The 11,461-nt window shown below is 40.3% G+C and overlaps 1 protein-coding gene across 2 annotated transcripts; it reads left to right on the forward strand.

The window, feature by feature from the left end:
- Positions 1-1,661: 1,661 nt before the first annotated feature.
- Positions 1,662-9,735, forward strand: LOC110524094 (syntaxin-6). 2 transcript variants are annotated; one of them, XM_021603427.2, is made up of 8 exons: positions 1,662-1,835; positions 3,631-3,800; positions 4,015-4,109; positions 4,381-4,443; positions 4,757-4,885; positions 5,085-5,191; positions 5,472-5,566; positions 6,763-9,735. In XM_021603427.2, exons 1-8 carry the CDS (start codon positions 1,822-1,824, stop codon positions 6,837-6,839), a joined length of 750 nt encoding a protein of 249 aa, XP_021459102.2. In that variant the 5' UTR covers positions 1,662-1,821; the 3' UTR covers positions 6,840-9,735. The 2 variants fall into 2 exon arrangements, with proteins under 2 accessions (XP_021459102.2, XP_021459101.2); XM_021603426.2 differs by lacking the exon at positions 1,662-1,835 and adding an exon at positions 2,151-2,390.
- The last annotated feature ends 1,726 nt before the right edge of the window (positions 9,736-11,461 follow it).

An 11,461-nucleotide genomic window follows, 5' to 3' on the forward strand; every position in this document is an offset into this window, starting at 1 on the left:
CACTCATGGCATTCTCTCAACCAGCTTCATGAGGTAGTCACCTGGAATGCATTTCAATTAACAGGTGTGCCTTGTTAAAAGTTCATTTGTGGAATTTATTTCCTTCTTGAAGCGTTTGAGCCAATCAGTTGTGTTGTGACAAGGTAGAGGTGGTATAAAAAAGATAGCCCTATTTGGTAAAAGACCAAGTCTATTTATGGCAAGAATAATGTCCAGTGTAATGAGTAATTTGATAGCTAGGCTTTAAAGATAAATACTTCTAGCTAACATTAACATTACATATCTAAATATTTCAGTTGCCAGTCCCTTACAAACTAACACTGTGAAGTCAGCTCACAACAAAAGTAACACAGCCCAGGCTAGATTAAAAGTAGACTCAGTTAAATGACATTCCTACGAGCAGCACCGTGTTTTATGGGTAAATTTTGACTGACTGACTGATCTACAAATAATATTGAGAAGTGATTTATGCTGCAAGGTGATTCTAGATCAGTCAGTCTCGACTCGCCGATAAAGCCAGCTGCAATGTCGAACGTGCCCACTGAGATGAGCAAGATGCAACACTCTCACACAGTCACACACAGTATCTGCACATATGCATGGGTTCGCTTCACACTGTTATAGCATGGTAGCCAGGGGCACAAAAACAGTGGAGAAGTTGAGCCTCATGCTTCAACGCCCTTAAGACATCAGCATGTTTCGGTTTGGCTGGCGCCTTCCCGAACCCGAAAGAGTGTGCTTGCATACTCTCTTAAGAACTTCACTTGAAAATTAGAACAAACAAAAAAAATTGGTCATTCATTTTGATGTTTTTGTCAAGGAGAACTTTGTCACGCAATTGTACATCTAACTAAGATGTTTGGTGCTGTATATCTCAAGTGAAAAAATGTGCATGAAAACTATTCATCTCTCCTTGAATGACAACAAACACTTCATTGAAGGATCCCTACTGTTGACCAATCCCCGACAAAGGGGCATAGACTTCAACTACCAACTTCGCCTTGCTTCTAGAAAATGTTTTGTATGCACAAACAGCCAAAATAACATTGTCTAATATTGCCTATCAAAACTAACAAAAACTTCACAAAATGTTCTCATAATATATGCACAAACTGTTCCAAACTGTTTTCGGATGGTAAGCATGCGAACGCCTATAGTTGTTGAGGACATTTACTCATGTTGTTGACTTTCTGCATATAAGTCATAATGCTGAGTCTACCTTTAAACTGTGGAGTAATGACTAGGAATAATTTAAAGGAGAGAGCTGAGTGAGGCTAAAAATATATATAAATATTTTGTCATAAAACAAATTTAAAAAGGACAGACGTGACTGAGGCGAGGGAGACTAATTAATTAATAAAGTATTTGGCAATGGAAAACATATACAAAATAAAACACAATTAAATAAAAACAAAATAGAATTAGCATGATTCAGTGTTTTCACATGTAAAGGTGATTGCTTTTGATAAAAACGCTTTATCTGTCTTCCAAAAGAAAATTCGAAAACGCATTTTATGGAAAAGCGATGTATGTTTCCGTATGATGCACTATACTGCACTGTTGACATGACCAAGTGGCGCAGATTTGGGGCGCGTTCGAGTGCATAACTTTCGTCAAATCGCCTTTCAAAGTGTATTGCATTATGGGGATAAAAGTTGTCCGATTTGCGCCTTACATGTCGACTGCAGGAACTTTACAACAACCATTTGATTAAAGGTCATGAAGTTTAATCTGCAATGTTCTGTAGTTGTTCCTCACCAGCTGCAACCTGCGGCCATCGCCTGCATTGTGGAAAAATGAAGCAATATTGCCACAACTCAAATGTACAAATTAAGGTAATATGAGTCTCTCTCTCGCCAATTGCTAGTACACACATACTGTATATTTACAGTTTGTGGGTGTGTGATATGGGGTTTGGATAAACAAACTATTTCGACATTTCAAACTATGGAAACACTGCCATGTTGCACTGAGTCTTGCTGTTGGAAAACCACATCAGTGTCTGACTTTCGGCTGATGCAACTCCCCCGAGTTCACTCCTCCACTTTCGTCTGCAGTTGGTTGGTTGCTTTGCTTTAGCCTTACCACTAAAACCATAGCTAGGATTGTTCGATTTGAGAATGGCGCTCCTCCCTCGCCGCTTTTGCCCGTCACGGGCCATAGACCGGTGCACCACGGCTCAGGTTAATAGAACTCCCTCACTTGCAGTCGGATCGCCCGCATGTAAACATGGCTTTAACGCCTATGTAAACAGAGCACAGGGCTCCTCGTTTTGGACAGTCAACAAGTCAGGCATGTCTCTCGAAGGTGTATAGGAGTTTTAGACATTAGTAGTACAGTAAATTATTTAGCAATATGTCTATGGAAGATCCGTTCTTCGTCGTCAAAGGGTAAGTAGCCAAGGCTTCACCAGATAACGTCAGCTAGTTACTAGTATCAAGTTTGCCATCAAGTCTGGCTTTAGCAAGGATGGCTAACGTTAGCTTGGAACAAAGGGGAATTGTTGTAGTTAGCTTTGTCGCTAGCAAGCTTAGCTATCTGTTTAGTCAGTTAGCAAATTACGTTCGTGTTTCACAGCCCAGCTGTCACAATGGCGAGAGGCATGGATAGCAATTTGCATTTTTGTGGCGCTTGTTGTTGTCACGTTTAACTAACGTTTAACTTGCCCGACTCACTGAGGTAACGTTAACGTTAGCTAGTTAACGTTACAATGTTAGATTATTAATATAAGATCGACAGCTATGGCAAATATTCTAATTTACTTAAAAAAAATATATATATGGGTTGATGTAATAGTGCATGTGTGGTTATATTAATATGCCTTTGTGACTAACGTTATGTCAACTTCAATGTCTTGCCAGCTACTGCTTAGCTATCCCGCCTTGATCATGAATCTCAGTTCCAATACATTACACATACAGTAGCCAAATTAGCTAACTTAAGTCATTGGACGAAAACGTTTAGTTCTGTAAGTACTGTATTTTGTTAAGAGCCATGACGCGTGGTCTTAACATTAAAACAGATCGATTGCGCTACAGGTTTGGAAGCATAAGGACCTTCCTTATCTTTCATATCGGTGATAATAAAACTGTTAAATTGATACACACCTTCCTAAGGTTAGTGTTCCCACATGGCCATATCGCCACGTGTTTACGGAAAACAGACGAAAGACATATTACCTGTGCTAATTAGCTATCTGCGTCTCCTGTGTGTAAACGGAACACCTGTGTGTAAACGGAAGATGGACGTCACTGAAAAATACTGTCGGCTGCAACTGTGTTAAAACAGTGTATAGTAAATGTATATTTTGCATTTGTTACATTAAAGTAAAGGCCTTTATATTTCTAGAACCTTACCGCAATTCTGAATAGGCCGTCATTGTAATTAAGAATTTGTTCTTAAAACTGACTTGCCTAGTTAAATAAAAAATAAAGATGGGTGTATTTGGCTATTTTGTCTGCCCAAGCAAATTTGCTTCTAAACAGACCATGTCAGGTCCTTGGACTATAAGGAATAACGTTAGGTTCCTTTAGTCCAATATTGGGCTACCTCTTAGTATTGCATTTCTATGTGCTTTAGGTAGCTCAATACTGTTTTATTATAGACTTTTTCTATTCAACAAATCTCCAGTGAGGTCCAGAAGGCGGTGAACACTGCTCAAGAGCTGTACCATAGATGGAGTGAGCTGCTGCTGGATCCCAGTGGTGCTTCCAAGGAGGAGGTGGATTGGACCACCAATGAGTTGAGAAACAGTCTGCGGTCCATCGACTGGGACCTGGAAGATCTCGATGAGACCATCAATATCCTTTCAACATAAAATAACTCTTAGTTTAACTTGCATAAATACTGGTTTATCAAAACATTGTGAACCGTGTTTCATCTGTGAATAGAATACAGTACTTTAAAGAGTACAGCATGCTGCAAGTGAAGTAGTTTAATCTTCATAGAGAGTAAAACGATTTGATTATCTATCATGTCTTTGTTGAATAAGCTATTCCTTAACAGTAAATGCAAGTATTGTTGAATCGAACCCTAAGAAGTTCAATCTGGACACAGTGGAGCTGTCCAAACGGAAAGGCTTCATCACAAGCACCAGACAAACTGTTAAGGTGAGTCAGGCCTAAGGCACACAGGCCCGGAAGGATTCTAGTTTAACTTGCACTAGCCATCACACACATATAGTTTGAAGCAGCAGTAACCCTATCAAAAAGAATAGGGTTCCTGAACCTTCAGTGCTAGGACCCCTAATAATTAGAGATGTTGTATTTTCTTTATAGCCATTATCAGCCAATCTGGATATGATGGCTGGTGCATGCCTTTATTATTACATACTGTTATTGAACATACTGTGTTTAATCTCAATGCTGTGTTCTATTTCAGGAAATGAAAGACCACATGTCCAGTCCGACAGCCTTAGCCATGTCCGACAAGAAAAACAGACAGGTGTGTAGCTCTATGTAACTATTGGGCTAAGATCTTACTGAAGCTATATATTTTTTTTTACTGTTTGTTACTCTGCATGTAATGATGCAGTATGACGGAATGCACTTTTCAAACGTGTAGCACGTTTTAGATCAGCAGGTTGCGTACTGCTTTATCTGATCATTGACACTGCAAACAGCCTCCGTTAGTGTTTGTCAGAGAGTAAGTGCAATTGGTATTGGCAGGATCCTCCTCACCATTTCAGTTGAGTGACCATGTCCACATACTTCAGCAGATCTCCTATGTAGTCATTGCTACGGCACTTCTCCCTCAGGCTCTGTTAGGGGACAGTGGGTCTCAAGGCCCAATCTGGCAACCGGGACTCGACAAATATACCCGCCTGGACCAAGAGCTACAGACGGCCAACTCCCAGTTCATCGAGGAGCAGCAAACCCAGCAGCAGGTATAGCTAATAAAAATGTTTCATGCCTATGTACACACCCCTGTTGATTGCTGTACTTACTAGGTGCCGTATTTTACATTATTTTGAGAAGGAATAATTGTATTTATATTTTTACAGTTGTATCAGTTGCAACATACTTTGTGAAATGAATAATGTGACATAAGTCAGCGACGTTGACGTGTGTGTGTGTGTGTGTCAGCTCATGGCAGAGCAGCAGGATGACCAGCTGGAGCTGGTGTCTGGGTCCATCGGGGTGCTGAAGAACATGTCTGAGAGGATTGGCATGGAGTTGGATGAACAGACAGTGTATGTAAATATCCACTGATACACAACCACAGCAACATTAATCAATGACATGAGTATTAGAGTTTCAGGTCTACACAGATCATCAGGTGCCATATGTATCAAGCGTCTCAGACTAGGAGTGCTGATTTAGGCTCAGTTTAGACTTGTGGATGATAATGAATAAGATTATATGGACAGGGGTACCTGATCCTAGATCAGCATTCCTACTCTGAGACACTTTATCAATACGGGTTTATATCTTTCCTGGTATCTACAAAGCACCATGTCTTCTCTCTTGTAGTATGCTGGATGACTTCTCCCATGAGATGGAAAGTACCCACTCCAGACTGGACAACGTCATGAAGAAGCTGGCCAAGGTCTCCAACATGACCACTGGTAAGTAACGCAGCATAGCCTCTTTATTCACCACCTTTCTACCTTGGTTAAAAATACACTTCAAAATTCAGGAACCATCTCCACTAATGCAAGTTATCAAAGTCTGCAACTTTTGGAGATGTGAGTTACAGAGGTTACTTAAGTGTGGTATTGTTGTGGATGTCTTTTGATGTTCCCTAATATGCCAGGCCACTTATATATGGGTGGTCATTAAAGATGATATATGCTTGAATTGAGAGAGAAGGCCCAGTCATTAGCTTCCTGTTTAAGGGAATGTCTGTGCAAGACAACTTGGAGTCAGCCAGGATCAGCAGCTGAAGAGGAAGGATAGGACCCCCCCCCCCCCCCCCCCACACACACACCTCCAAAAAATGGTGGCACCTCTTTATAAGGAAACCTTTTTCAGGAAGCTTCCAACAGGAAGAACTCAGGAGACAAGGAGTCAAATGAAATCGGGTAATTTTTTTTAATGTCAGGATATCCAGTCGGTACTTTTCCCTGGCCCCTAGACTCTGGTCCTCAAGTACCCCCAACAGCACACATTCATGTTGTGGCCCCGGACAAAAACACCTGATTCAACTTGTCAAGGGCTTGATGATTAGTTGACAAGTAGAATTAGGTGTGCTTGTCCGGGCCACAACAAAAATATGAACTGTTGGGGGTCCTCGAGGGCATGGAGTTAGGAAACACTGCCCTAGACAATGTAATAAAAAAATAAAATTTTACCTTTAACTAGGCAAGTCGGTTAAGAAGAAATTCTTATTTACAATGACAGCCTAGGAACAGTGGGTTAACTGCCTTGTTCAAGGGCAGAACGACAGATTTTTCCCTTGTTAGCTCAGGGATTTGATCTAGCAACCTTTCGGTTACTGGCCCAACGCACTAACCACTAGGCTACCTTCCGCCCCACTAGCGCTACCTGCGCTTAGGGTTTTATATTTGTACTTTATTGTATTATTTTTTTCCTGCTGCTTTTTGCTAGTTTTTTTTGCAATCTTCAAGTTGCAACTTTTAAGTTGAATATTTCAGGTCGAAAGACATGGTATTCTCCATAGAACATGAATTCCTAGTAGTTGGACCTCTCATGTCTGAACATGTCTGAAAGCAAGAAAAAGGTCAATTGCTCCTCTCATTGTTTGATACAGTTCACCCGCATTCTTTTCCGCTCGCTCTGTTTTTCTCTCTTTCTCTTGCAGACCGGCGACAGTGGTGTGCTATTGGTATTCTACTGGCCATTCTGTTTGTGGTCGTCATTCTCTTCTTCATCCTGTGATGACCAGACCGTCCACCACGACACACTGACCCCCTCACCCCTGTCTCCGTTTGACCATAGGGATGGACTTTACATGGTGTTGGGGAAACCATCCAAGGTTTCCATTGACATAGGGAGATGGCTATCTAACTCCGACCCCCTTTTTACTTCATACGCTGTATATACAGTGATGCTTCTGTGGCTGCTGCAGTTTCCTCTCAAGCAACGTTCTCAATCGTCGTTTCAGATACCTGCATTCAACTTAAACCTCCCTTGGCGTGAAAGATTTAGTTTCTGTGCATGCACAATTTTAGGTAGGATGTGAATACTAATCCTGAAAATGTTTTACAGAAAACTGTTTGAGGTAAACCAGGGTAGTTCAAACTCCTTGTGGCATTTTAGTGTTAATATTCCGAATATTATGTATGAAGAAGACTAATCATTAGTGTATTTAGAGGGCCTTGTCTGTCGTTTCTCACTGAAAACCCCTACGGCTACCATGGTCATAGTTTTTTAAAATATATTTTGTTTTGTCGTGCACTGACTGTGTAACAGGTTTATACAAGTATATTCAACTTTATATATATAAACGTAGTTGGTCATAGTTAAAACAAAACACTGACGTAACAAGGAAAATTATATATTGCTAAGCGGGTAGACGTATCACTAACCACACTAAAATGGATGAACTTAATGTTATTGTTTTTAATTCATTTATGTTCTCTCATTTTGTACTTAATGTATTTTTGGTATTTGCTTATACACTATCAACAGGTGTTTAACACCCGCCTGTGAAATCAAGTCACTTCCTGCAATACTGAATGGAATGGAGCAAAACCATATACTTTTGTATCTCGAACCGGGCTCAAGCTTGATTTTAATGTCTCAATGCGAGCACTCTAATTTTGTGCGAAAAAGTTTTCCTCAAGATGTCCTTTGCGTGCATGTCTTCATATGTCTGGTGTCTTTTAGCCAGTGTTTCAGCCCTTCTAAAGACTATATAACATGCTTATAATCAGTATATGATACGCCCCCAGGCACTTCATAAATACTTGGTACAATTCAATTGGCAAGCTAGTGTCAACAGACCTTAAGTTGATTATCTAAGCTACTAAGCGTCATGCATTTGTTTTTGAATGTGTTATGCAGTTTTTACAAGACCCTTATACCAAAGTGTTAAGTGTTCAACTGAAATGCTAATTGAGAAGCCTGACCTGCTTTCCCCCTGCCAGGAATTAGTGTTAAGGTTTATCAGTGTTACATGAACATGATGTTGGAATAAGGGGAAGGGACTGACTGAGTCACACCTGGGCTGTATTCATTAGGGCACACCGTAGCAAAACATTTTGCAAAAAAATTGTGTTTCTTATTGGAGATGTTCAAGGTAGTCCCTGTTTAAGTCAGTTTTCTGTTTGTTGCGTAATGAATATGGCCCTGGTAGTTGCTGTGCTCTGCATAGCCAGTGCCTTAGGCTGATACTGTATGTATGTTATGCTGGGTCTAGAATGGTTCATTTTGGTCTCGCTTCCCAGTTCCTGCCCCCTACCTTGAAATTACATTTCAAAACGGTAACCAGAGTCCCAGGATGAGTCGTAAGTCAATGGTTGACTGAATATGCAGGCATGTTTTTTTTTCTTCTGTTTTCAGTGTGTTCCTATACAGTTCAAGGAGAATGATACTGTTGTGTTAGCCTGGTTACCAGTCTGTTTAGCTAACGTTCCACTCCTTGTACTCTGTGTCATATGCCAAAGATGTATGTTTAGCATGACAGGAGTGGAAAAATGACCAAACAGACTGGTGTTATGTTAATTATCGTAGAAACCTGGTTACAGACTTTGATTCAATAGGTCTCCACTCGTTTGAGGACTTAATGTGAACATAACACATTAATTAACTATTTTAGGTTGAATGTCATATCAATCCACAGACCCTGAAGTCTTTCTGGGAAATCAAGACAGTAAAACCATACATAAGAGGAATAAGGGTATTGTGATTGTACTACTGTATGAAATATAATGGACACTAGTGATCAAGGTTTTCTCTATGGCATTCTAATTCTGATCGTTTTTCACGAATCGGTCTTGACTGATCAGATGATTTTTGGAAAAGGATCTAATGTGAGTGGTCAAAGACCAATTGGTAGAGCAAAAAATCTTAACTGGACTGCCTGTGTAAACGCAACCTGTGAGTCTCAAAAGTTCTGAAAACACTCCTTTCAAAGGTCTTATAAAGTTAGCAAAATATATTGTATGTCTTTGTCTTTTATGTCTTTGTCTTTTATGAGTTAACACTACACGTTCACTGTACGAGAAATACAGTATTTCATCAGTGTGTCTTTAGAGGTAGAAAACATTTTAACAATTTGTTTCTCAGTTTACTTAAATGTTTTCATTTTTTCACTTATCGGAAGTGTTATGTCTGGTAGGAAGAGTTTGACTTGGAGTTTACAATATTTGCATTTATTTCAGATTATGGACAATTTGAAGCATGATGGTGACCTAGACAATTATGTACCATCTCAAAATCACTTGTGTTTGTCACAAAAACAAAGTGTGTGTAAACTTTGTGAATCCTTTTGCAATGCTGTATTACGATACAAAGTACCTTGAGCATTAAATACTGTACTTATTGCGCAACCAAGTCCCTGGTGACAGTGATGGGTGACAGGTGGACGAGATGTTTGTGGAGAATGGGTACAGTCCATGGCATTGTAAGTTATGGTGTGTTTTTGTTTGTGTGAAACTGTGTGTTCATGCTCCTGGAGTGTGTGAAAATACTTTTTACCCTTGAACTGTTCCCCTTGACCTCCATGTCATCATGGCTGAGCATATGTAGCTGAAGAGTCCTGAAAATAAAAGGATGCTGCAAAGATTCACTCTGTTTCAGCTCATTCCAATAAAATGATGTGATCAATTTGCTTGATTTGACTTTTTTGAAGGGTATGTACAGTGGGGCAAAATAGTATTTAGTCAGCCACCAATTGTGCATGTTCTCCCACTTAAAAAGATGAGAGAGGCCTGTAATTTTCATCATAGGTACACTTCAACTATGACAGACAAAATGAGAAGAAAACAAATCAAGAAAATCACATTGTAGGATTTTTAATGAATTTATTTGCAAATTATGGTGGAAAATATGTATTTGGTCACCTACAAACAAGCAAGATTTCTGGCTCTCACAGACCTGTAACTTCTTCTTTAAGAGGCTCCTCTGTCCTCCACTCGTTACCTGTATTAATGGCACCTGTTTGAACTTGTTATCAGTATGAAAGACACCTGTCCACAACCTCAAACAGTCACTCTCCAAACTCCACTATGGTCAAGACCAAAGAGCTGTCAAAGGACACCAGAAACAAAATTGTAGACCTGTACCAGGCTGGGAAGACTGCATCTGCAATAGGTAAGCAGCTTGGTTTGAAGAAATCAACTGTGCGAGCAATTATTAGGAAATGGAAGACATACAAGACCACTGATAATCTCCCTCGATCTGGGGCTCCACGCAAGATCTCACCCCGTGGGGTCAAAATTATCACAAGAACGGTGAGCAAAAATCCCAGAACCACCTACAGAGAGCTGGGACCAAAGTAACAAAGCCTACCATCAGTAACACACTACGCCGCCAGGGACTCAAATCCTGCAGTGCCAGACGTGTCCCCCTGCTTAAGCCAGTACATGTCCAGGCCCGTCTGAAGTTTGCTAGAGAGCATTTGGATGATCCAGAAGAAGATTGGGAGAATGTCATATGGTCAGATGAAACCAAAATAACTTTTTGGTAAAAACTCAACTCGTCGTGTTTGGAGGACAAAGAATGCTGAGTTCCATCCAAAGAACACCATACCTACTGTGAAGCATGGGGGTGGAAACATCATGTTTGGGGCTGTTTTTCTGCAAAGGGACCAGGACGACTGATCCGTGTAAAGGAAAGAATGAATGGGGCCATGTATCGTGAGATTTTGAGTGAAAACCTCCTTCCATCAGCAAGGGCATTGAAGATGAAACGTGGCTGGGTCTGTCAGCATGACATTGTCACATTGACACTGTCATTGCCAACAAAGAGTATAAACTTTTGTTATTGACCAAATACTTATTTTCCACCATAATTTGCAGATAAATTAATAAAAAATCCTACAATGTGATTTTCTGGATTTTTTTTTTCTCATTTTGTCTGTCACAGTTGAAGTGTACCTATGATGAAAATTACAGGCCTCTCTCATCTTTTTAAGTGGGAGAACTTGCACAATTGGTGGCTGACTAAATACTTTTTTGCCCCACTGTAGGCCTAGCTCAAGATAGAAATTGGTACTAGTCACAGATATAGAATCAGAATAACCTTACCTGATCTTAACCATTTAGCAGGATAATAAATTATCTGACCTTGTTTCTACTCAGGAATGTGATTCTTCCTGATGAATCAAATCCTGATTTCTAGATATACGATGGTGTCCCGATCACAACCCTTCTACTCCAAGTGGCTCCATATTTTCATGGGATATCTTGGTTGAATAGGAGGTATGTTATGGTTGTAAGAGGAAAATGAGAGCTGGGGTTAATGTCAGTGGGGCCAGCTGTCGGCCGGCAGTGGCAGTTTGAGTTTGAGACGTTGTCTATTGATTCAGACAGCCAACAGAGAGCTTCTCGTTGAAC

Source organism: Oncorhynchus mykiss, chromosome 5 (genome assembly GCF_013265735.2).
Source record: "Oncorhynchus mykiss isolate Arlee chromosome 5, USDA_OmykA_1.1, whole genome shotgun sequence".
NCBI classification, from domain to species: Eukaryota; Metazoa; Chordata; class Actinopteri; order Salmoniformes; family Salmonidae; genus Oncorhynchus; species Oncorhynchus mykiss.

What these genes read in the sequence shown, in the direction of transcription:
- LOC110524094 (XM_021603426.2), top strand. Translation starts at nt 2,356, where the DNA reads ATGTCTATGGAAGATCCGTTCTTCGTCGTCAAAGG. An exon ending in AGCAGCAAACCCAGCAGCAG is followed by an intron (nt 4,886 to 5,084) that starts GTATAGCTAATA and finishes TGTGTGTGTCAG; the next exon opens with CTCATGGCAGAGCAGCAGGA. An exon ending in GAGTTGGATGAACAGACAGT is followed by an intron (nt 5,192 to 5,471) that starts GTATGTAAATAT and finishes TCTCTCTTGTAG; the next exon opens with TATGCTGGATGACTTCTCCC.